Source organism: Pseudopodoces humilis, chromosome 15 (genome assembly GCF_049639895.1).
Source record: "Pseudopodoces humilis isolate 2021_Gansu_Grassland_sample_001 chromosome 15, ASM4963989v1, whole genome shotgun sequence".
NCBI lineage: Eukaryota > Metazoa > Chordata > Aves > Passeriformes > Paridae > Pseudopodoces > Pseudopodoces humilis.
The window spans coordinates 16,280,797-16,308,097 of NC_142214.1; the positions used below are offsets into that span (position 1 = coordinate 16,280,797).

General features: G+C 38.0%; 1 protein-coding gene across 2 annotated transcripts; it reads right to left on the reverse strand.

The window, feature by feature from the left end:
- Positions 1-660: 660 nt before the first annotated feature.
- Positions 661-27,301, reverse strand: TEX11 (testis expressed 11). Of its 2 annotated transcripts, XM_088062638.1 has the most exons (29): positions 27,214-27,301; positions 26,929-27,116; positions 24,850-24,934; positions 23,596-23,675; positions 22,956-23,036; positions 22,754-22,873; positions 21,751-21,831; positions 19,443-19,528; positions 18,061-18,118; positions 17,193-17,288; positions 15,679-15,760; positions 14,239-14,317; positions 13,414-13,565; positions 12,613-12,698; positions 11,566-11,703; positions 11,176-11,278; positions 9,982-10,106; positions 9,107-9,192; positions 8,924-8,977; positions 8,450-8,490; positions 7,772-7,858; positions 6,634-6,704; positions 5,960-6,076; positions 5,067-5,139; positions 4,531-4,680; positions 3,428-3,536; positions 2,398-2,518; positions 1,876-2,040; positions 661-843 (listed from the first exon to the last, which is right to left on the reverse strand). In XM_088062638.1, the coding sequence occupies exons 1-29, from the start codon at positions 27,242-27,244 to the stop codon at positions 772-774; spliced, it is 2,817 nt and encodes a 938-aa protein (XP_087918764.1). In that variant the 5' UTR covers positions 27,245-27,301; the 3' UTR covers positions 661-771. The 2 variants fall into 2 exon arrangements, with proteins under 2 accessions (XP_087918764.1, XP_087918763.1); XM_088062637.1 differs by lacking the exons at positions 661-843; positions 5,067-5,139; positions 5,960-6,076; positions 6,634-6,704 and having other exon boundaries at positions 1,606-2,040.

Genomic DNA, 27,301 nt, shown 5'->3' on the forward strand with positions numbered 1-27,301 from the left:
TGCTGGGGGCCCAGTGGCACCACCCCAGACTGTCCCTGCTGGGACCGGAGTCCCTCTGCAGAGGCAGCTCCAGTAGTGACCCAGTGGTCCTCGTTTGGTCCCTGCACACCCCACACTCACACAGGATTCCTCACTGGCTCCAGCCCAGGTTTCCCACAGCCAAGTCCCAGATGTGCTCAGACTTGCTGAGCACCTGCCTGGCTCAGGGTTCAGAGAGCTGGAAGGGAGGAGTGCAGCCCTCACAGCCCCACCAGTGACAGCTGCAGCTTCTTCCCTGAGCTCAGCAGTGCTGGTTTTTCTATTCTGAGGGACTGTGAAACCAGCTAACAGCTCTGAATTCTTGTCCCCACTGAAATGGACTGGAAACTAAACAATCTGATAAATATTTATGCAGCAAGGCAGCTATGACAACCAGAGGAGATGGAATACTTTTTAAAGACTTTTATCGTGCTTATTGCTATTTGCTACTAAAAGCAGATATTTAAACGAACCTTTTACACAACAGCAGAGGCATCTCATGTAAAAGTTAAATATTTATTTCTAACAGTTAAATAGCTCCAGAGAATGAAAATTATTCCCTAGAGGAAAACAATTACATTTATTGAATAAACACTTCCTAAAAAGCACATAACTTCTTTGCCAACAAGAAGGAGATCCTGGTTTCTTTTCCACTGCTCCCATGGCCCTGTGCCTTCACAGAGCTAACGGCCTCTCATTCAGCAGAACGTTTCCAAGAGAGACTGCTTTTCTTTTTTGTAGTTGTGGCTGTCATTATTCTTCATTTGGAATAAATCCTTTTGCTCTGTCCAGCTTGTCCAGAACCTCACTATAAAGGCCAACCATCTGGAGAATATGAGCACCACAATTGTCAACAAGGATGGATAAAAATGCATCAATTCAACTAAGTGACAGAGAACAAAACCAAGGGAATAGGTGGGAGACTACCACCAGCTTCCAAACCTTAAATTTCAAACTGATGTAAAGATTTTTGGCACAGGTTTAAATACAATGGTTTAGAAAAAAAAGATCAGTGCAACCTAACAAAAGTGGTTTTATTTACAGTCATAAAGCATAGTTTATATCTGAATCTTGTATCAGTACATAAACCTATTCACCAAATCACAGACATTGGGAATTGATGTTGAGTGTGGGAAAGACTTCTTACTTTCAGCTCTTATTGTCTTAACTGATGCATTTAAAACGGTGTAGGAGTTACAGCCAACCCCTTGATTGCTCAGCTTGTACACAAGAGAATGAGTGGTGACAACAGCCAGGCTGAACTGGGTTGCAATCTAGACAGGAGCAGCAGCCAAAAGCTGAAAGAAAAAGTTTACTTCTGACAGAGTAAGAAGAAGTGTCATTGCAAAGTATCACCTACAAAGGTGCTAGCCTGGAAATTTCTCCTCATAGGAAGTGGCTAAGCTATACCTGAGAAGGTGAGCTTTACTGATTCTCTTCACACCGTCTTAAACCTTATAAATAAAGACATTAGATGATGCTAGAAACCAAGCTTGAAAGTATTCACATAACAGCTGATTTAAGTAAACTGGCACAGTACCTTGACTTTAGTTAAAGCAGGCAAAGGTACAAGGCTCTCCCATGGCCACAAACAGTCAGAAGTTTGTTTCCAGTCACCCATTTACATCACCCCTCCAGTAAAAGAGTGCTACGTTATTCTCTCTGTTGTTTATCAAAACTTTTCTGGCCTCACTTTGAGAAAATCTTTTAGCACCAGGCTCCCCCAAAATATTTAGATACCATGATTCTCCTGAAACTCTAAAGATCATCAGCAGTGGTTTCTTCACCCAGACCCACATCTCAAATTCAGGCCAGACATCCAATCTCACATCCTCAAATCCCGCTGTGTACACTTACATGGCCTTCATAGCTTTTCTTCAGAGATCCTAAGTGATTGAGGAAACGCATTCCCAATCCACACCACTGCTCAGCTTCCTTGTATTTACCAACAGTATACTGAAATATTCCTGTATTCCAGGCTCTTGTCATCAACCAAAGGATCTCCATCTCTGGGTAAGCATCCTGAGGTAGCAAATAAGCAGCAGCACCTCATCAGAAAACAATCTTCACCTCAAAACTGACAAGTCAAGGAGCTTAATTTTAGAGTAAGAAAACAGTTGGGTTTTTTCCGCCTAAGCAAAGGGAGAAAAAGCCCTCGCAAAAACCAAGGAAATGGATTTTTATTTTTTTAAATGCAGTCCTAAATAGCCAAGACATTTCTTTTGAGGTAATTTCAGTGTATCTTTTACTGAAGAAACCTTAGCAGCTCCACATATAATACTATGTAATGCTAATTTTACTAATCATTCTCAGGCCGAGAATTTTTTTCAAACGTGCTCAGGATCATCTCCCAATCTCTTGGTTTCCTGTTCAACTTACTGTGCTGCTGACTACACTCAGAGCATCTTCAAAGTAGTCCCACACCTCCTGCAGAACACAGGTATCCAAGTCTGTCAATCCAGTCGGCAAAGAAATGTTAATCAAACTGTGTAAGCACTTGCTGAGGATTGAAAGAGAGCAAAAGAGGAAACATTAAATACCATGTGCACAAACAGTTTTTAGTATCAGGAGCACACTGAGTTATGTCTCTATGATTGTCAGACATGTCTACCTTGGTGTCTGCTACACTCATATTCCTGTAGCAGAAACATGCATTTTCATACTCAGATCTTATTCATACAAACTATGAAAAACCAGAGTCAAAATCAATTAGTACTTAATTATTTTCATTGCTGGTCTCTATAGTAACACAGAAGGAAAATCACAGTATTTTCTAGGGTGCTACATATGACAGCAAGAAAAAAGTACTTTTTCTAACTTCACCAACAAGAGCTACATAGACAGCATCCTCAGAAAATCAGTAACAAATACAGGGCTCAAAAACAGCTCTGTCATTCTCAGTGTGAAGTGGGAAAGAAAATACCAACAGTTGCCTTTGCCAAGTGCTTACTTCAAGGAACTTGGAAAGGATAAGTAACACATAAATATGCTAAATAAATCACATATGTACTATGTGGCATCACTACCTTACAACCCATAACTTTCTTCTCAACCCTTAATTTCTCTTCATTGTCTTTGAAATACCCAGATCACTACCATAGACTAACATTTGAAATAAACACCTTCCTCACAAGAAAAAACCAGAGACCTCTTCTGGATCCAATTATTATTTTCCTTCCTCAATAGATTAATTTATTGGAAACAGGACCGTACCAGAAAATAAGCCAAGTAAACAAACTGCAGTTAAAACATCTGTTAGGCAGTCATCCTTCAGAGGTACATTGGTTGGCCAGCAAGAAGTGGAACCCTGCATATAAAGTACAACCCACTTTTTTTAAAATTGTAGGCTTTATTCCCTGTCAGCATTTCCAGTCACAGGCTCATGGCAAAGCTATGTGATAACACTAACCTAAATTTCACAGCATCAATGACAGCCTGCTTTCTGTGAAGGTTTAGTGCACTCTTGAGAGCTTTCTTACACAGTACAGGATACCGAGCTGGAGACTCCATTGCTAATGCTTCAAAGTAAAAGAAAATAAAGAATAAAAGATAAATTACTGAAGTTGGACTTCAATCTCATAGGCCACTAAAATTTACTGCAGCATGTTGCCATATTCCTTGTGAAAAACAACTAAAAAAGATCTGCTTAATGGTCTGCTCACCAGAAACAAGCTGGTGTTTCTCTCCCTCTTTCTTACTAAGAACACCCATCAGTGAGGACAAGGCAGAAGCACAGCAAATTTCATAATTCACTGCTGTTTACCTCCAGTGCAGTAATAGAAAAACACTCTGGTGGGGGGCACTGTCTAAAGAGTTTTGTTAGTCTCCTTGAACAGAAAAATCCAGATGGAAACCTTATGCAGGAGCAGGATTTCAGAACAGTGTTTCCAGGTGCTGGAGTGTACTCCCTCAGGGCACAGAGAACAGAAGGTGTTCATGCAATCCTACAGGACACTCGCCAAAGACTTGCCATGGTAGTTCTAAATGTTCCTCATCTTTCTTGGATCCTGCTCTAGATTCTCAAGCATGTTTTCATGACAAGGACTTTGTGATGAAAGTATGGCACAGTGTAGAGAAGTGCTATTTACAAATTGTCTATAAAAACTTCAGGTTGAAACTTTATCTTGGTAGCATAAATACAAAGCATCTATCCAAAGTCCATAACCCAAAACTTCTGTACTGGGGCATGAATCAGTGAGGGTCACTCTCTGGCCATTGCCAGTTTGGAGCATGTAAAGTTTATCTGAAAAACCCTTTCCAGGCTCACAAGCTATATGAGTTTCTCAGGGTCTAGAAATGGAAAGATATCACAACTTTCTGTTTCATCATCCATGTCATCTGTCATTTCAAAACACAGCTCTCCTAACATTGCTGAGATCCTAAGCATCTTTGCTTCAGGACAAAATATATATGGTTAGACCCATTTTCTATAATCCTGGCCACCTCAAAAGAACAGGAAAGAGAAATGAAACCTTTTTTTTTTGTGACTTGAAGATCTATAAAAATCCTTACATGCAATGATTTCAAGTGTCTTGATCTCTATTTGTGGTTGCTCCCAAACTGACTCCATAAGATTGTGAAGTGTTGGGTCATTCAGTTTGGATCTTGCTTCAAATTCATAAAGCAGCAACAACGTGTCTGTTGGGTCTTTAGCAAAATCTCCTGCAGAAGAGACAGGATTGCCTGTATGTAATGATGAATTTTCTCAAAGCCATATATAGGGTGTACTATAAGGTATTTTTGCTTCCAACAGGCAGGAAAACCATCAAGGTACTCAGACTTAAGTACTCAACTTACTGTTAAGTAGAGCAAGTGTAATTTGCCATTCAAGGAATATCTAATGGAATTTTTCTACCAATATCCTACCAAGAAAAGTGAACCATGCATCTGCTAGGCTAACAGTCACTTAACACCTCAGCTTTTATCATATTGTCATCTACCTACTCCAACAACCTCCATCTGAGACAGGAATTCCACATGCTCTGTATTTTTCATCAATATTGTGACTAAGAGTTACAAGTGCTGAAAACAAACACTTTGTAGCTTACCTGTTAATTTCAGCACCTTCCATATCTCCTTGCATGTCTGAAGATGTTGAAGGGCCTGACTAAAAAACTCCGTCTATTTTACAAAATTAAGTAAGTTATTTTTGTCATAGTTTTAAAAGCAAAAGGAAAAATTATGTCAGGACTAACTATAAAATAAATTAAGAATCAGCCTATTTAATAAATCACCTATATCAGTTACTGGGGTTTGGGGATTTTTTTTCTGTTTTTCAAAGACCTCCTCATCTCAGACAAAGCCACTTCACACTGAAAGAACCATCCATGCTCCTATGGGACACAACTGTTTCAGCTCCCAAGAATAAAATAGTGCTATTGAGACTGACAAACCACTAAATGCCACAACACAAGTTGCTGTGCATTGCCTTCCACAGAATTTTCTACAATCACTCTATACCAGACTTCTGTACTTCCTTCACAACCTCTGTGTTTTCCTTAATCTTACCACAGTAAGCACAAAGTCCTCTTCCTCCCCCCCATAAACAGATGCATGCATAAAAACAAACAAAAAATAGTGAGTTTTATCACAACCACAGTGGTAACTGCTTTCAGCAACAGCAGTAATTGTCTTTCTGACTAAACCACATTTAGCAGCAGACTCCTTACAATATATATCTTGTAGATTGAAATTCCTCTCAGAAGATACTGCCATGACTCTTTATTGATACAAACCCATTCAAACATACTGAACTAATATGCAGAGATCCAACATTTACAATTGTCTGGAAACGTGCAATAATTCTAAGTAAATATGAAACATTCCCTTGCTTACATTCTCAATATCCCATTCTGACTGAAAAAACTAGGACTTCAAAATCAAAAGGAAAAACCAGTGCTACACTGGTATATCCAGAAATAGTTACCAGGCTTTGCCCTACCTGTTCTGAAGGTGTTACTTGCTGTCTTCCCATTTCCAGATCAACTGCAGCTGCCATTAACAGGCATGTCTTCTGAGCAATTAGAACAGATTTGTCAGAGGGACAAAACTGGGACAACTGACACCAAAAATAGGAAAAGGTAATGAGAATTTTACCCATATAAAGCAATTTGCTTGTGAACAGATGACTGCTGACCCTCCTCTATGACACTTGCAGGAATCAGTCATGAGTAGTATATATTCATATTGTAATTTTACTTGTACAATTACACAAAAGAATTATTTAAATATAAAGTGTAAAGCAGAGTTGGAGCCCCCTCTCTACAAGCACATACAAAACTGACAGTGTTGGTAGAAGTCCTGCATAAAGATTAGGACTCAAGGACTTAATGTTTGTATTACTGATACAGTTTACAAACATCTGAATCCATTTATTTTAGAAATTTCACATTGAAGTCTTAAGTTTATTACATTCTTAAGAAACAGAATGTGAAGTATGACAATAATGCATGCATTTTATATTACAAGTCAATCTCCTTGTGACAAAAATGCTCCATCTTCAGAGCATACAAGCCTGTCTCCATGGAGATACCCAAACCATGGATGTGACTTCTAGAAGAACTAGACAGATGAAAATATTCCTCAATTAGAAACACTATTAGCAACAGTAAATACCTTGAAAGACAGTACAAAAAAATCCCTCATCTTTTCAGGGCTGTCCTTGAACTGTACAGCTAAGTTCCAAGCTAACAAAGACATAAAAATAAAGACTAGAATAAAAATCTGCACTGCTACACGTGTGCCCATCTAATCTCTAGCAATAAGTAGTTCACATCCTACAATTCTATTTCTGAACCAATATGTCATCAACAGCTTATTTAACAACAGCAAGAAATACTGTTACTAGTGATTTGTTAAGATAGCCAATTCATGCTTTCAAATTTTGCCTTGATAATTTCACCACAACCAAGAGCCCATTCTAGCACAGACCCTGTCAACAAAAGCATGAACTGGGAAAAACATTTTCTTACATTACTTAGCAAAGCTAGCACATGAGTGCAAGTGTTGAACAGTATTCCTAAGACAAACAAAAAAGGAAAAGGAAAAAAATCCCACAACACCTTGAACCATTCCTCATTTTACCCCAGCAAGGTCAACTACGTGGCAATTCAGCACACAATTCTGAGTAATAAATGGATAAGCATCTAAAGGCAATCAAATTATTTATGCATGAGAGCTTGACCCAATTAAATGTTTAGATTCTACAGCAACTTTCACATTAATTTATTCTATAGGACACGTTTTCGCAGTCTCTGAATTGTTTATCCTGAGTGAGAATGCTGCCTTTGAAAGGTCATGATTCCATTCATGCTCACGTCACTCCCCTTCCCTTGCTACTCTTTCTTGGAGCACAGTTACACTGTGAGCATGTGTGCAAAAGCAGATATCTTCTGATACTGATTGTAATTGTTTTCTCTCCTGTATGCTCTGACAGAAGCAAGAATCTGAAAAATTGGTTCAACTTGTTACCCTATGCTTATAGTTTTATTTATAGAGAGCCAATGCACTCACTAATCCTTTACCAAAACAGTGTAACAAAGACTACAAAATGAGGATTCAGAGACAATACTATGCATAAATCTTAGGGCAGCCCCATGGGAGCTGCATTTCCCACTAGAAACCACTTTATCTGTGACGGTATTTGCTGTTCAAATCACACAGTCCGTAGTTCAAGGCAAACTCCAGGGCTGCTGATTTAAAGGACCAATAAAGACAGAGGAGATACAGTTTAGATTTTGAGAGAGCAACCTACCAACTTTTCTAAACCAGTGAGCTTCAAGGATCTTCATGTCCCCTGTAAATTTCTCTTCGGTAAAAGACTCAGCAAGTTTCTTGTGAGCTGCAGAAAACATATAATTCAATACTGAAGTACCACTTTTGGAGCAGAATAAAAACATTTTCAAGCCAAACCCCTACACTACAAAACAGAGGTTTCCAAAACACCCATGTAACTCCTGATGAAGACCTATTCTCATAACTTAAATCTAATATTCTTCAGAAAGCCCTGTAAAAAACAGCAAAAGGTGCCTCAAACAGCATTTTAGAGAAGATGCCAACAAGTACTGCTCTTCTAAGTTTACTGACATTGAAGCCTGATGCAGAGGAGTGTTAGTTGATTTCAGAAGAAGGGGGTTTAAATTTAATTACAAGTTTGAGGCCTTTCTTCTAGGAACCTTTTATTGATTTTATTTTCTCTTAAATCTCTTCTACTTGCAGCAGGACTGCAAGGTTTTGATAGCAAAAACCTGTGGCACAGAGAGCCAACTTCACAATACTATTGAATCTCCAGCTTTAGGTTTCATTGATTTCACTGGGAAGTTGAGAGACTGAACTGAAATAAGGAGTCTAAATATTTCATTGGTATGAATCTAATCATAAAATGTTTACATATGGAAGAACTCCATAAAATGCAAATAAAACAAAAACATACCTAAGTTCAAGTAAGTCAGCATTGAGTTGATATCTTCATCTCTAGAATGGATAAAAAATTTAGTTTTAGAAAATGGATTAATTTTTTTCAACAGAACACATTATTTATGTTGGAATATATTTTCCCTGTTATGGATAGATGCACTCTTCTCACTCATAACTTTGGAAAGATATCCCACTAGTGTCAAAGTTACAGAGATTAACTCACAACCTCCATTCAAAAATACCTAACAGGCATATGCATTAATAAAAGAAGGTGGCAAAGAGCAAATATTTAAAGAAAAGTTTATACAAGTTGAAAATATATTCCTATGTGATGTCATTAGGCCAAGCTAGGAAGTCATCTGGGTAAACTTTTACCAGCATAGAAAATAATCTCTTGATTACTCTACAAGAAAAAAAGCCCAGAAAGAAAACATTACACCATTTGAACAACATATCCACCATAAGAAAATGGTTTTCGAAATAGACCCACCTTTTCTCTGCATTTTCTGCCAAGACTTTTGATAACATCAGACGGACCAAACATCTAAACATGAGAAAAACAAGCAATGAAGAAACAAGATTTTTTTCCACTGGTGTACTTTGCCCTAATTTTCCTGAAAGGATCCCACTTTTCTTCCTTATGCTTCTCCTTGTAAGTATATTGAATTCTTACTTTAAGGCTGAAAATAATTGTCGGCAGTCTTGTAAATGTTCAGACAAATACTCCAAAGCTTTGATAGCCACAATTTGCTGGTCATTCTGAAAAGAATTAAAACATGTTTTGTATATACTGCACTACCTCAGTTACCACAAAAATATCCAAACCAAAACAACAAAAACCCAAACAAAAACAAACCCCAAAGCAACCACATACTTCAAGTCTGTGCAGTCCAGTAGCAGGAAAATGAACAAAGGACTATGCACAGAATTGCCTGGGAGTGCAGAGAAAGCTCTAAGGAGAGATCATATGATTCCCTGCACAAAGAGCCTGTGGCAAGAGCAGGACTAGTACAGGTTGGTAAGGCTTTCATGCCTCACAGGGCTGGAAACAAAGCCCTGATAGCTGAAATGCAATCAGCCAGTTCAGACAACGCTCAGGCCACCAACCAAGAGGCAAACAGGAGGGACAAAGGACTTTCATCCTGAATTTATGTGTATTTTATACACAGCTTCCCCCTCTCACATCAAAGATCAATTCCCAGAGGCAGAAGAAGAATGTGACTTTTTGCTAAGGAGAATTTTACAGAAATACACAATGTAATATCCAGATGCTGTAACTCAGAATTCTTTATTTTTCTGTCGAAATCTTTAAAGATATCACTTCTTTCTACGTGAAAATAATTTCTACTTTGCATTACACAACACATTTGAGTGAGACCTTTGTTGTGGTCTATGAAATCCTAAGAAATCCGTGAAATACAGAGAAATATTAAAACTAGGCCAGGTTAAAGAGGTTAAAGCTGTCCTACTTATATTAATATTAATAAAGCAAAGTAAAGACATTTACAATTTATAAATTGTAATGTTTTACAGCATTATCTGCTCTACCTCTAAAGCAATTTGGGCAGCTAAACTGAAGAGGTTGCTGACTGTATTTTTATCCACTCTCAGCTTGTCTTCATGTTCTGATGGCTTTTCTGCTAGCTTCCCCATTTCAATAACTGCTTCCATTGCTGAAAGAGATAGAGGGAAAAAACAACATTTTTATAGAAGCAATTGGAAGGTGGAAAGTTCTACTGTTTTAATGATTTATGAAAGGCTATAATTTATTTTTTATTTTTAATGAGAAGCCAAGACAAGAAAACCTGACCATACCAGCACTTCTCCACAAATATACATTTCTTCCTAGGGAGGCGCCAGAAAGCCTTCCAAGCTACTTATCTAAGGAAACAAAGATGCCATACAAATGATACTCATCTCACATCCTTAATTTTGTGCTGCTAAGTAACTGTTTGTTACCAAAGACAGAAGACTTTCTCTAATACTTTGTCTGGGCATCATTCCAAGCTCCCACATCTTGGCTTATGCTAAGGGTGCCACTGCTTTTATGTTCACACTGTGCTGTGTTTCCCACTCTATATTATGTGAACAAATTATGCTGTCAATAGAAGTTGTATAGAGAATAATTAAATGGCAGAGAACTCATTGGAAAATAAGCTCTGCACATTACTCTGTATTCTAAGTAACTATAGATTGTATTTCTCAATTTTCATTACTTGAGCTAAGATCCTCATTAAAATATGAAATGGTAGGTTATTATAAAGCAGAAAGAGACTACAGAGATACAACATTCTGTACATCATCTCAATAATTTATGTATTTTTTGGTAACTTCAGGCTCCATCTGTCCAGAGAAATTAAGGGTAGCAATAATGGTCCCCTTAAGGTTCATATTGTATATGCATACTAAAAACTATAGAATGCTTCTCACCCTGGGACGCTAAAATAGCTTCTGCCCATGGGAGAATTATCCTCCCTAGCCAGAAGCTCCATCCAAATAAAATCAAATACAGCAATGCACTCTGCCTCTTACATACTGTGTGAAAAAAAATAAAAAATAAAAAATAAAAATTAAAAATCACCCTTTTACAACTTAAATCACTTTCATTTCAGTCATTTCAGTAATTTTCAATGACTTTAGGGACCCTTCTTCTAGCTACCCTCCATTGTGTCTTTCTCAAGATTAACAGTCCAAAGCTTAGTGGCACTTCTTGTAGTGGACCCTTTAGCTTTCAAGCTGTACCTTTATCAGTATTGTTCTCCATCACTGCAATCTTATAGACACTGAATTTAGTAAAGATGCTGTTTGGATCACACCTCTCTGCTTGTTTAACTGCCTCTTTAGCCTATTCACAGAAGAGATTAAAGGAAATCAGTACAACATCGCCTTGAAATTAGTATATAATTTGCAATAGAAAAGAAATAAAAAGATATGCAAAATGTTAATGGTTATGTTGTTGATATTTATAGAATAACTCAAGATGTTTGACAGGGCAACATCTGCCCTTGAAACAAAAGTGATGAGACCAGAAGACAGCAGCAAAGGCTGACCAGAAATGAAAGAGCCAATTCCTCGAAAACAAAAGCAGTGCAAATAAAGACATAACTATGTCTACATATGTACTAAATATACCTTGTCAACTTGTTTCAGATGAAGATAGCAAGAAGCCATGTTCCTCTGCAGCTTAGCCAAGTTCTGATCTATCTGCCCAGGTGTATAGAAGCTGACAGAATAATTGTACCAGTGAAGGGCTTCAGAATAGCTTTTCTCCTAGAAAATAAAAAAATAAAATAAGACTCAAACAAATATGACTATATTTCGGTAATTAAACTGCTTACGTCTTTCCAATTTTCATTTTTTTTTAAAAAGGTCATAGCAAATGAAAGATTTAGATAGTCAAGTATATTCTTGACCTTCAGGTTGTTCCAGGTACAGAATCCAACCCTTTCCTTTGTTAGATTTCATACAGCTGGTGAGTGTCCAGCCCTCTAATTTATCTAGACACTGTGAGGGACAGTATGCAAAGCTTTACTGAAATCCAAAGAGATGACATCAACTGGCTTCAGCTGATCAACAAGGTGAATGACCTTGTCCTAAAATGGAAATCAAGTTTGACAAGCAGGACTTCCCCCTCATGGACTAGTGCTGGCTGTGACCAATGACTGCATTGTCCTTCAGGTGTTTTTCAATAACTCCCGGAATAATCTCCATAGTTTTACCAGGCACTGAAGTGAGACTGACAAGCCTGTAGTTTCCAGGGTTGTCCTTCTTGCCCTTCTTGAAAACTGGGATAACTTTTGCCAGCTTGCAGCCAACTGGGACATCTCCAGATTCCCAAGACCATTCAAAAATCATTAAGAAGCCTCACAATGACACTGGACAGTTCTTTGACTACTCTTGGACGAATCCCTTCAGGCCCCATAGCCATACAGGAACCAGCTGGAGCAGGAATTCTTGTGTTAACTGTTCCCATGCACAAACCTTAAGATAAGGCTACCTGAAACTTGATTTTGTAATTGAAAGCAGCACCCAGATGGACGAAAATAGAACTAGTGCCAGCTGGAACAAGGATCTTAGTAACAGTTTGCACTCTAACCAAAAATAGACATATCAAAGAGGTCAGAAAAAGATTTTCATTTTCACTGATATAAATAAGAACACTACTATTTGCTCCCAAACCTCATAATGTTTGGCAGCTCTGTCCCACAAGATGATGTGCAGCTGATTCAAGGCTTCAGGCAACAGCTGTTTCCCAGTATAATGACCTGAAAAGATACCACAAATCATCACTTTACAAGAACTTTAGGAAACGCACTGAGAAGCATCTATTCTACAGCCTGCAACAAAGAAACAGGGACACAGCAATAGTTTCAGCTAGGAGCCAGTGTTTCCTATCCTGTTTAGGAAAAAAACCCCCAAACCTACCAATCAACCAAGCAAAACCCAAAAAAACCCAGTGGGTAAGAGAAAAATATTTTCGTGCTTGAACAATGTAAATGTAGCTCTTGCTCATAGCCTGATGCAACATGAAAAAGGATTTGTTTTACTGCAGATCTGGCAGTCAAAAAGTACTACAGTGCTACAGGTGCAACAGACCTGAAAAACAAACTGTTATCCAGCTGCTCAAACAAGGATATGGAACCTATCTTATACTGAAAAACAAAAATAAATTGGGCTGGATAGACAAAGTATTAACATTACACAGAACTCCTGGTTAATGTTTCTAATCCCACATGTATCAGTCAAACACAGACTACACTAAGAAGGAGGAATTGGTATAGCAAACTAATTTAACCCTGAGCTTGATCCTGAGTGTTGTTCAATATGGAAGTTGAGAGTTGCCAAGTAGAAGAAACATAATGGAAAACAGACACAGAGAAAGAAAAATGAGAATAAGCAAAAAAAGTGAAAATTAGAATGCAAGACCTTAGCCAACTACATCCAGCTTTCAGTAAATAGCAGTAAAAGATGGATACAGACCTATAATAACTTCTTCAATCTTTTGCTTAGCGAGCAGCTCCCTCTTATTCTGCAACAGGAACTCGATGTGGAGCAGGGTAATTTTTCCAAGGTCAGGTGAAGATTCAAATCGTTCAGGAACAGATTTCAGAAAATCAAAACCAACTGATTCCCTATTCATAGAGATGCATTTTTAAGAGGCTGCACCAGAAGAGCTGTTAATTTTCCATTCTAGAGATTAACATATTCACACTATACAGCATGTTTGTCATTCAATCACACCGACAGAATGAATCAAGGTATGAATTTGTTACAGTTCATCTATTCAATGGCAGCTTCCTCTTACCACATGCTTCTTCCACTGTATTCAAAAGAGTTTATTCTTCACATTTGCATCAAGATACAAGCATATACATACATAATCATGATGGAGGACTTAAGAGGGTAAAATTTCATGCCTCAATTTATTTTGCCGTAACTTGTTATCCTTCTACTGTTTTTCCCAATAATGATTCTAGGGCTCCAAAGTCATTCTGATGGTTGGTTAGAAGAAAGATGTCAGTCTGATGATTCCAGACATATATTAAAACTACATAAGGAATCTTAATCATTCCAAAGCAGGTCTACAGCACTGCAAATTGCCACTACACTTATTTCACACCCTGTTCTGTTGCTGCCATAATCAGGATCTCCTTGATAAAAAGAACAGGCTCCCTCTCAAAACCTTTCACCTCACCTCCATGAGCTTTTATTTGAAATAAAGCTTCATTGCATAATAGATGTTCTTTGCTTATAGAAAAACAACTCCAAACATTGTGTTTACCCCACTTAGAGATGCTTTCATACCTTCCATGCTCCAGCAGCAGTTTGGCAGTATTCAAACAGAAGTCTAAAGACATCTCAAGGTGCATGAATTCTGCAAGAGCTAGACAGAACACAAAGCACTTGAGATTATATAATCAACTTAGACACTTAATTGCTCAATTTACCACTTATCTCTTAAAGCTTATTTGAAAGCCAGAAACAAAACTGAAAAAAAAAAAAAAAAAAACAGCAATTCTATAACAGATCTACAACAAATGGAAGAATAATATCTATTTTGCTTTGACTTTCCTTTGACTGTACAGTTAATGCAGTACTACAGAAAGGTGACAGACTGATAGTTCTGGAGTTCCAGTCCTCTCTCTCTTTAAACAGGAACAGCATAGGCTTTAGTAGAACAATTTTTTTGCCTCAAGCTGCCTTCTATCAAAATATCTCATCCTTATCCAGCAGGAACAACCTACCACTGAGGTTAGTGCTCAGGCTGTGTGGTATCACATTGCAACGGGAACTACTTCAGCATAATGCCCTTAGCATCAGCTATCAGATTGACTGCTGCTGATAAGCAGGTATCAGTTTTACACCACTCAGATAAAGTTTTAAAATTGTTATTCTGTGCTGAACGGTCTATAACAAAATAGATACACTTGTAGCTTGGATGAGATTAGAGAAGGAATACACAGGGACATGACTGTAACAGCTGTTAAGAGAAACATTTCTAAGGCAGCTGATACAAGTGCACAACAAGATTTTTGTAAAATACCTAAAATTTAGCAGGAATCTTCACTCAAAAGACAAAGAAGTTGCAGTACATGGACACAACACTTCTCTGCCAGCCATACAAGAAAAGAGACATCCACTCATTAATAAACTTGCTTGAAAAACTGATTGGAGGCTTAGTGTTACTAAACAATAGCCAAGTGTGTTTTGATAGGCAACTCTATGGTTTCACAATTCAAACTGCAGAACACAAGTCAGCTACTGTATGTTTATTTAAGACTGTAAGTTTTAAATAACTGGCTGCTTGAAATCTGGCTGAAAGTCTGCAGAGGCAATGTAGAGTTACCATTTCTGTTAGTCTGGCAGCATTCAAACCCCTCAGCTCTCTGAAAGAAACTCCTTTTCACATCCTACATTTCTCAGATTATTCATTACACATCTGATGCTTTCCAACCATGAAAAGTACAAAGCCTCTCTTCCTTACAATTTTTTTATTTATGAAAATAAATTTCTCTGACATATTAATTATCCTTCCTATATTTAAGTCTCCCCAAAAACTTTATTATCCTTTCATTTCATAGCAGAATCAGTTCTGTTCAAGTGATAAATGTGAGGAAAAAGGAGAAATAGCTAATAGCTAATGCAGATTCTGCCAATAACACAATATTTTTTACCTATGTATGACACAAGCAGTCTCCTTGTGCAATATGACCTCACTATGAAACCTAGGGAGAGCTGTGATACCTGAGTTGATATCTTCATCTGATGCTCCACTCTTAAGAAGAATTTTAACTTTCAAAAAAAACCCCGCTGGATGCAAATTCTCCTGCACAATATAAAGCAATACATTATTTGGACAGCTCTTTGTAGAACACAGATCCTGTGAGACTACAGCACATTCATAATACAGACAAATATTAAGGAATCATATACTCCCCACTGTAATCTTCAGCTCCATTTTAATGACTGAAGCAAGTGGTAGGCAACTAATGCAATAATTTCTTCCTAAATGCAATGTGCATCCTTTTTTTTCTTACACTGCCAAAAGACCACAAGGATAAGGAAAGCAAAAGATGTAAAATTCTCATTTTGTCGTGGCCCATTTTTGATGCTTTTAAATAGAAGCTGAACATTACTGAATGACAGAAACATTTCCTCCTTTTCTATGTGTGAATCAGCTGGATTAATCTAGAATTAATATGAGCAGATTCAAAGTAGTTAATAAAAAGAAGAAATTCAGGGGGCAACAACAGTAGGAGCAGTTGGAAACATTGAGGACTGTATACTAAAGCTCTCACTAAAACAGTGCATATTTCAGGTTCTAGAATCAACATTTTCTTCTGGTTTTCAATACCCTCACACAATATCAAAACTACATTATCAAAAATTATAATAAAAACACTTTCTGCCTCAAAAAGCTTTGCAAAAGTAAACAATAAAAGAGGACAAAAGGCTTAGATACTCTAGTAGCACATTATTTGCATGACTAAAACACACTGCCTTTTATCCTGATCTCATGAGCATGCGCATTATGATCTGTCTGTATATTCAGGCAGCATGCAGAAACTGAATTTCAGCTTCCATTTAAACAAAATTTCATACTTAAAACTTGCTTTGTACAAAACAGAAAATTAATTTTTTTTAATGATCAACCAAAGGCAAATAGGAATTTTTCAGATTTCATTTACTCCACACTGACCTGAATAGATAGAAGCACAAAATTAATTCAAGTCTCCATGGGAAAAAGAATTTGTAAAGGATCAAGAGACCTCACTGTAATGGCTGCTCAGAGATATATGAATTTCCTTCAGGGTAGCTGGTATGTTTAAACACCTAATTTTTAAGGTCTGATTGCGTGCCTCTGCCTGGGTGTTCCTTTGGGGATCCCCCAGATAATGAGGTAACAGAAATGATTTTATTCTTTTTGCTTTAGCTATGGCTTTGTGGTTGTCCCAGCTGCCTGCGTCAACTCCCACATCTGAGAAATTGTAGTCACACTGTCATCAAAGGACCTTACTATTAACACATAGGAGGCAGGAGGACAGTTCTACTTCTACATGCGAAAAAGTATTTCACTACAAAAAATAAAAATAGCTGGGAACACCGAAACATCCATAGGAGCATGGAAACATAAAGCAAACACACCTCAATTTGTTGTCCCAGATAACACACCAGTGATTAATGTGGTCCATATTATCGTGTCAACAAATGCTTGAGTTTCACCTATTGCAATATTTAAATAGAGCAAAAATTACTACCTGATTTGCCAAGCTTATGGCTTTCAATGCTTTGTCTAGGTACAGACTGCAATCCCACTCAAAATAGGTCGTAGCTAACAATCGCAGCACTTTAGCCTGGGAACAAAAAATAGCCACACATAAACATACATATGAACACAAAAGACTTAAATTCTAAGGTCATGAAAAACAAAAGTTCTTTGAGTCCAAAAAATTCCTGCCTGGTATCAGACATAAAGTGATTTCTCATTTCTGAAATATATCCAGTCTGGAAGCAATGCAGCACACACAGGACACCAATCAACTAGAATTCAGAGAAAAACAGAAGGGTTGAAAGAAAAATCAAATAACTAGAAAAAAAAAAAAAGGAGGAAGAAATTGAAATAACAGGAGGTACACACTTCACAGAAGAAAACAAACAAGCAAAAAAGCAGGACAAAGACCCACATGATGATGGACTTCAAATATATAAATTATTTACATAAAGAGGATGAGATTAAAATCTTCATATCCGCAGTCAGAAGAAGAACAATAAATTGACTTCAGAATGAGACAGAGAAACATCCATCACAAATGACACAGCTCAACTGATGATGTATTGAAAGAGAATAGGAATGGAAGAAGAGATAGCTTTTCAGGACCCACTTCAGCCTTACTTTCTACACTTTGATTTCTGTGAAATAGTAGAATCAAATGTGATTCAAAGGTGCTCATCAGTGACTGATGCTCATAACAACTGAACTTGAAACTCTGCCAAACTTCATAGCAGACTACTAAAAAGGAGACCAAGACATCACTGGGCAGGTTTACACAAAAAAGGCAGATAATACAGTGGAGTCAGTTCAAAAAAATCCTCCTATTTGTAAATAGAAATTTCTCTATTTCTTACCTGCATTTCTTTGCCAACAGAATATTTCATGTCCATCTTCCCAATGTCATAACTCTGGCTATCAATGATAAATGAAAGTTAAACAGGATGACAGAGATAAATTCAGTCAGTCTTCAGATCCTGATCCTTTCCCACTTCCTAAGCAGTTAAAAACCACATAAATCACACAAACTAATCTCAGTAGTCACTTTTACTAGAGAACAGAAAACTTTGGGTTCTTTCTACCTTTATATTAAAAATTGTACTCAATCACTTTCTTCAACCTGTTGCAGCACATTCTGTAACCTCTTCTATTCAAATTTCAGTAGGTTTTATCAATTAATTTATCAATTATCAATCAGAGATTTTGAAGAAACAACTGTTTCCATTCTCACCTAACACATAATATGGTAATACACAAAATCTATACATGACTGGTCTCCAGACCACAGCACATGAATAGCAAAGACAGAACCTGTAACTCATGATTCCCCATTCTTCTTCTAAAAGTTAAATGGCAGAACAAAGAACCACCCAGGAGAAAACACAGTGGTAATTCCAAAAAAACATATTTGATTACAAATGCTGTGAATGAAGAACTGTTAGAAAGAAAAACAGTAACTGGGCTCTTGTTTTCTAAGCTAATATATTCTCAGACCAGGGAAATCTTAACCCACTAGATGGAGCCACACTCTTTCTCCAGATTATTATCTGCACTTTGCAAAGCTTTATTTCCTCCTCAAATTTTGTCATCAGGAGTCAGTATTTAATTTTCCACAAGAATAAAATAGAAAATAATCTCCAAAGCACCAGCTGTAACTAATTCTGAGCATTTCTACAAATCCTCTTTGACAACATACATGACCATAATGATTTTGAATTTGATCTGTTGCCCTTAGTTTTCTTCTAACTATTTAAAAGAACAAGAAGACATAAACACAAATTTTCTGTGTTGAGGCTGTGTAGAAAGGCATGAGGATATTCTTCCTGATAGCCTACATTTCCTCGCCCTTAGTGAGGATCCAAATAACAACAGTTATTTGGATCCTACCCAAATCATCTCTACCCATTCCTTTTTCACCTTGATGTTTGTGCCTTTCATCAGTCAAGGACTCTTCAGAAAACTAATCTCTTTGGAGGAAGTGCTAGGGAGAGAATTGGCAAGAACCACTGGAAGATGACTTTCATTTTAGTGGCATGAAATCCATGTGGAAAAACATATATAGATTTTAGGCAATAGTGTACAACCATGACAAAGTATTTGCTCAGATAATTTGGTTCAGCTAAAATCTTGTATCCTCACATTTTTAATGAGGCCTCTACTTTCTCATGCTCCCCCTCTCCTTCACACATGTTTTTACATCTCAAAAGCAGGGATTTGTTTATTGATTTTTGCACATTACCTGAGCCAGAAGGAGCTCTGTTCATACCTCTTCCATTCATAGGTTTCCACTCCAAAATTGTAACAGAGGATTGACAGGTAACAGGTCTGCAATAAAAGACCCCTGCTTCTAAAATGTTCTTGTAAAACACCATTAGATCTATAGCACTCCAGTCTCAGGTTCTTTAAAATGCGTTTTACTTTCAAGATATATCCACTGTTATCACATCTGGCCTTTTGCAAGAGGATACTGAAGATGACTAAAATGGAATCATTAATTGGGTGGGAAAGTGAAGTATCATTAAGCAGTCCAGGACACTCAAAACAGCAGGATTTTTGAAACACATGAGGAACACAGAGTTCCTCAATAAATCATATTGAAAGCACTAGAACTGTGTAAATTAAACAATAAAAAATAAAATTTGAGAGGAAAGACTGTAATACTATAACCTTTTTTTTTAAATAACAGAAAGTTTTACATAATTAAGTGAAGAGGACTCTACCCATTTCATGGCAGGCTTCTTTGCAGTGTTTCTCTCTGAGGTTAAAAAAGGATTACAAGTTTTAGAAGAAAATTGCTTTTGAATGCTTGGTTATTCAGTGCTTTATCAGTCAGCCCTGACAACATCAGTTCATAACAACTTGCCTTTCCTTTGAAATGATTTGCAGCTGTCGTATGTCATCCAAAGAAGAGACAAAAAAGTCATTTTATATGCTAGCAGGCTGCCAATATTTACATCCATTTTGCCTCTGCAGTATTTTTTTTTCCCAAATATAAATGACGCTTTTTGCAAGGGGCTGCAGATTTCAAATTCTCAGACAAAAACGAGAAGCATAGCACAATATCTTGCTTCAAATTTATTTTTTTTTGCAATCCAGAGGCAAAAGCACTGACTAGGTATCTGCACAAACACAAAAGAGGTCACTCTCAGATGTGAAACCTTATTTTTTGCAGGTTCATTTGTGAATGTTTTCTTTCCAGGAGAGAAAGTTTCCTTGAGCTTTGGTTCATAGACTACCGATGAGCACAATCATCTCCAGCTGATCTCTGGTATCACACAACACAACAATCTTCCTGTGATACTCTCCAGGGACTCTCTGGTACAAAGGGAGCCTGGAAGAGTTTAGGATTGAGAGCTACCCAGCAGTGCAAAAGTTTTGGATTCACGCAGCAATCACTAGCTCTTTCCATTTTCCTCCTTTTTTAAATACCACTCTTTAAATCAGAAGTAAATTTCATCTCTCTCATGACCAGAAAAATTTACCTTGTCTGCATCAGTGCTCCTGGTTTGTGAAGAGCTTTTATCACAGGTTTAATATTATTTAATGAAGGAGTTCAAGCAGAAAGAATTAAATTAATTTAGAATTAAATGAGGAACAGGAATGCAAAGATCCCAGTGAACATTTTCAACAGTAAGAAGTTCTGCTGTTATGATTCAAATCAAAGCTAGACCCCTGCAACTTAGTCACCCAAATGCACTTGAACAAGGCCTGCAGAAGACAAAAAGCAATGTAAAATCAGTTGGAGTTTAACTGGTTAACAACACAAACTCCAACCATGTTTCCCATATTTTTCTTTGAGAATTTGCATCTTCCTCTTTGAATTTTATTACCTGTACCAGAGAGACAGGAACAAAATGTTTCCTAAATATTGTGAAAACATGTAAGCAAATGAAAATAAACATCAGGAAGTTTATTCTGATATAAATATAATAAACTTTTATCTTTGCAAACAAAAAAATAATCTGCATATGATAGTTTGTTTTCTCTGTGAGACAAGAACTACAAAAACCACAATTTAGTGCAATGGGAACCCTCCATTCATAGCTCTACAGTTTCATGAAGATGAAGATTAATACTGATGGTAGTAACAGACTTGCATATGAAAAACTTTGTAACTCAGCTCTTCTCTTGTCCCATCTGTCCCCAGACAAATGTTCACATGGGTCCAAGATGCAATACACAAGATCAAGATGTAAAATGCAGCTGTTTCTGTAGCGAGTAGGTGGTATACTCAAATTCTAAATTTCAATTTAGAAATCTTTTTGCCTTGCTTGCTGATTTATCTTCTCATTGTTCAGGAAGAGTTTATCATTCTATTTCAAGTTCTAATCTAAGAGAAGCAATAAAAAAACGCACTTGGAAAAAAAACTCTGCTGTTTCCATGCAAAATTTTTTGCAAAATCTCAAAGAGGCAACCAGCCACGGAAGAGATCTTCAGCTCAGAGTACTTTTCAAAATTTTATATGGCACATGTCATTTCTTAACATATAGAGAGGAAAGTAGGTTCTCAAAGTTTGGAATGATAAAGAAGGGAAGATTTCACTTACTTCTTTTGGCAATTTCATCAACATATCTTTGCAGCGCTGCACGCACGTCACTGCTTTCTGAAAATCCCCTTGAGCAACTGCCTGAGAAAGCAGCAGAGCATGCCAACAAACTGTTAGTGTGCAAGTGGTCTTTAAAATTCACCAGAAACCTCATTCTTTAAAATAGAACTTGGGTTTTTCACATGCAGTAAAGCTAGGTTTGGGATTAGGTATCTGACCTTACAGTGCTATAATAATTCTGTCTATTTCTCCATACTGCCAGATAATATAGAGATCCAGAAAATCACTGCAGTCCTTAGGTAGTGTGCAAAGGCCAGAGACATAGGACAAGATCATTCACACATTAAGATGACTCAACAGATCAGCAAAATTTATATCACCTCTCCTTTTGTCTCCATGATGAAATTAAAAATATGGGCCATTGCTTTGTCCTGTTTAGGGCAGCTCCTGAGAATTTTGGAGACAGCACTTCCCTTCTAGATACTGAGGTCAGTGTGATCAACAAACACAAGAAACTACATTCTTTGTACTTGCACTCCTATGTCTGTAATACTCTGTAGGACTGATAGAGTTCTCAGACGCTTCAGTCAGGCAAAACATTTCCTGTCAAAACCTAGAATTTCTAAATTACATACCTTAAATTATAATTATTTGTCTTGTTCTCCAGTCAAGCACAGGACACTGTTGGAATCCACCCATTTATGATTCATACATGTAGCTGTTTATTTTATAAACAACCATGATAGCCAAATCATAAAGCAACAAATCTGAACTAGAAGATATAAACACCACTGAAAGAATGACTGCAATAAATGAGGGAAATTAAAAATCATTAAATGATTGCAACACTTAATGAAAATATGAGATCTGCTATCTTACACCGAAGTGAAGGAAATCTATCCCTCAGCAAGTCCTCAATGCCAAGCATTCAGGTATCTAATAACTGGGTTAGAATTTCCCTCTATACCTCTAGTGACTTACAAAGAAAACTGAGAACACATACTGATTCAGCTTGGTAAGAGAGTACTTTGAAAAGGCTCTTCTCCACATCAGCTCTGTGTACTTGAATATCTGCTTCACTCTCACTCCCCTTCCGTAACTTCGCATACAGCTTTTCTATACTCTGGAAAACAAAGTGCAGGCATCACCCACAGAACTTACAAAAAAGTGTGTATGCAAGAAACCAAAACTGGGAAAGAACTTACACTCATGGCATTCTCTAGAAATCCATCTGCAAGACCAGCTTTTCCAATATCTATCCATCCTTTCCCAGTTTTCATAGACATCTGAAGGAGGAAATGGTCTTTTGTGAAAATGCAGTCACTTTCAAGAACAGCAAGAACAGTAAGATCTCATGTCATTGTTGCACATATCTAACACAGGACAAGGGTATTTAAACTCTGCAATTTCTGACCAGCAACTCTCACTTCTGAATGAATACTCAGACACATCATAAGACTTATGGTGGCCTACTAGACAATATTATAAGACACTGAAATAAATTAATCTCCTGCTCATAACATATTTTACCCTATGAGAGGATGTGGTGGTAACCACACTGTCCACACATTCCTAGCTCCAATGGCTCAGCAAGGTATCCCTCTAAGATACAGGTCCCTCTTCAGCACGTACTTTGTTTTCTTAGAAGGGAAAAAATGGGATCATCAATCTTATCTTTCCTTAAGTGATGAGAAGAGACAGTCAGCAATACCTCTGCCAAAACACCAGCTATCCTTCCAAAACTAGACATATATTTCACTCCCTTTCCAAAGCAAATGTAATAAGATTTGAAGAATTCCCTGGGGGATCAACTGTATTTCATTACTCACCCACAAATAGCCTTACCAAAATCTGTCTTCGAATAGTTCCCTCTGGAGGATCGCTGCCTTCACAAAGGCAAATCAGTCTGCAAGCAACAAACCGCACTACAAGAAAACAGTGCAGGCATTCAAAAGTCTCCTCTTCGCTACTTCTTTTTTTTTTTTTTTAAGAGAAAATCAGACCCTGCCATATCTGAAAAACTGCTTGGCATTTTAAATCACAAGACAGAAAAATCTGAATGCTTCAGGAGTCAAGGCAATCTGAATTTTAGCCAAGATATTTAAAATTGTTTTTCAGACAGTGAGAAAAAAAATATTCTCATTAAAATACCTATTAAACAATTTAGAGAGAATTTAAGTTAAATACATGATATTCAAAGACTTAATTACATTGCAGCTGCTTACAGTAACATGTCCTGAAAGCCTCAAAATAGCCTTCAGCAAAATAAGGAAATGAAGTTTAATAATCTTTACAGTTTCAAAGTAAAAAGCAGAAATATTTTCAGGCCTTCCTTAGACATAAGGCATGAAAAAGACACTACTTAATGTATTTAAAACAGCCTACCCTGGCCCTTCACCCGTGATCTGAAAACATCACACCCTACTTTGTATCAACTTACCCTTTTCCCTTTACCTGGTATAATTTTATGATGAAGATTATACATGATTTTGACTATAATCCCTCAAGACAAGAATTTTGGCCTGACACTGCAAGCCCACAGAATCACAGAAAGAACATACTGAGGGAAAAGACCATTTCTGCTTTCCCCCAGCCCTGGTCCTGGCCCAAGAGAACCCACCAGCTGTGTACCTGGCTAAAGCAGGTCAGTGAAAAGAGGGCTTAGAATGTTTCTGTATGTAAACATGGATAAGATAGTTACATTAAAAAAACAATCTCACTTGATATAAACTGACCAACAGTCTAAAATTGTCTAAAATGTACATCTATGTTATTTCCATATATTTTTAGACTTGAACCGCAGTACCAAAAGGGAAATTACAGCTTCCTTTGGTCACGTCACCTATTCACCTGTACTCTGGAAAGAGGAGTGATAAGAATGCCGACACTGATTCTGTGTCACAAGAAGATAAATATTACATGAGGATGCTTCTTCTTGAACTGTTTATACAGGCCCACTGATACATTTTGCTCTTCCTAGCCCACATCTGCGAAGACCCAAACAAATCTACAGCACTACTTATGTGTCTGTCAGCAGAGTGCTTCATTTCCATGCTACAGCACACAGAACACATTTAGGAAGGTACAGCATATACGTACACTTGGCTCTTTGCTCATCACTGATAACAGCACCCGTGTGTTTGGTCACAGTCCAGTTCCACAAGCTGATTGCACTCTCTTCAACCTGAAGAGGAGAATTCCACTCAATTTAATTTTTTCCTGGATATGAATCCCATTGAAATTTTCTACTGGAAAAGAAGCATCTTTCATGTGTTTTACAGGAATGGCCTCTCCACATGTTTAAGCAACTCCCTTTTACACCACAGTCAAAGGTGAGAGTTTTCCATCAAACTGTCACAGGATCCCACAGGGACATGTTGGACAGTGACCTGAAAACAGGCATGCTAAACGGATCATGTAGCATTTCTTCACCTAAAACCTGAAGGGGTTGGAAAAGAACTCTAAGAATCTTATCAGATTTGAGAATTGTCCATAGTAAGGCTTCACCTCTTTTGCACATCAAAAAGAACACTAAGTAGCTTAATTACCTTAAATACCTACACTGGGGAACTTCTGATATTAGCAAACAAAGAACAAAGGCTACTGACTATATACTCTTGTTAAAAAGATACAGCACTACATAAAGGCAATCGGCTGCTTTAGCAACCCACCCTGAGGGGCTGCATTTTCCATCACTTTATTCTACTTTTCATGACAGATCTTGCCTACAAATACACTCTTGCCTATCTAGGAGAGAGTTCATAGCCTCTCTTCTTGAAATGGCCAGATTACAAATTAACAATTTCTCCTTTCTTCAAAAATAATTTAACCTGATTCAGGAAGAACTGAAGGATACCACTTTTATGCTCTTGTATTTCTTTACACACTGTACTAATGACACTTTCTGTTACAACACTTACTAACCTATCTTGTTCCTTGTTGCAAATTTAGGACTTCCCAAATCAGTGTTCCTTAGCTGATAATTGCTACTTATTAAATGTCTCTTGAAAATATTATTTTCGAAGGAAGAAGTTGGATGTCAGTAGTAGTATCTCAGCAGTATCTCAACTGGTCTTTTTCCTTATTTCAGATTCATGTATTTCTCTTTGAAAAAGGACTTTTAAGGCAGATGTTTATTATTTTCTAAGTATTCCTCTAGGAGAAACAACCAAAAGGAAAAAACAAACACTATAAACAACAATCTGGTAAACTTTTACAAGGACTGAAAAGGAGTACCTCCAATATAACACTGTGTATTGGAATATTGTTTACCAGGCAGTTAAAATTACATGCTTGCTTGTTTTCTTCTTCCTTGGGTTATCTGCTGTCACTATAGGAATCCACAGAGAGGGTGAGGACCTCTCCTCTGATCCAGTACCAAACTCTTAATGCATCAGTGGTCTCTGCTTGCATTTTTACTTGAAATTACAACTGGATACTACTATTAATTTGAAATAATAAATAACATTATCAGTAACCAGCAACTTTTTCCATTACTATCATAGAATGGTTTGGGTTGGAAGTGACCTTAAAGTTCCAACCTCCTGCCACAGGCAGGGACACCTTCCATGCCAAGTTGCTCCAAGCACTGTCCAATCTGGCCATGAACACTTCCAGGGATAGGGCAGCTACAGCATCTCTAAACAACTTGTGCCAGGGCCTCCCCACCCTTACAGTGTCTTATTAATATTTAATCTAAATCAGCTTTCTTTAAATGTAAAGCCATTTCCCCTTTTCCTAGCACTTCAAGTTCCTTCTCCAGCTCTCTTGGAGCCCCTTGAGACACCAAAGGTGCTCTTAGGTCTCCCCAGAGCCTTTCTTCTCTTCTGGCTGAACTGTTTCCCCGGAAAGGTGTTCCAGCCCTTCAATCACCTTCGTGGCTTCTTCCAGCAGGTCCACACCCTTCTGATGCTGGTGGCCCCAGACCTGGACTCAGTATCCAGGTGGGGCCTCATGAGAGGAGAGTCAATGATACACACACTTTTACATTCAGGATCATCATTTCGCACTGACTTTGAAAAATAACATTTCCCAGTTTATTTTGGACTTTCACGCTACTGGGGCAAACGACAAAGAAATTAACTCTTTTCTTTACATTTCAGTAGTGATACACGTTTAGCTTCACCGTAAAGGGTGAGAAGCAGCAGCAGCTGGTGTTTACGGAGCTGCAGCACCAACCTGGGCCAGGGCTGTGGGGTGTGAAGCACATGCACCCCCCGTTTCTTCAGACAGGCTGGGAGCGGGGGGCTCTCCCTCCGCCACCTTCCCATCCTCTTGAGAGATGCTCTCCGCCGCCTCGAACAGCTCCTCGGTGAGGGCGGCAATGCGGGACGGCGTCTCTCCCCTCAGCAGCTCCCGCACCAGCGCTGCAGGAGAGGAGGAGAGCGGAGCGTGACACACAGCCCAACATCAGCCGCCACTGGCGGCGCGTATGGGGAAGGGAGAGCCCGCGACCCGCGGCACCTTCCACGGCCACCACTCGAGGCCCCGCCATGGCCCCTCAGGGGAGAGCTCCGCGAGGGGCGCGGAACCGCGGGAGCGGCGCCCCCAC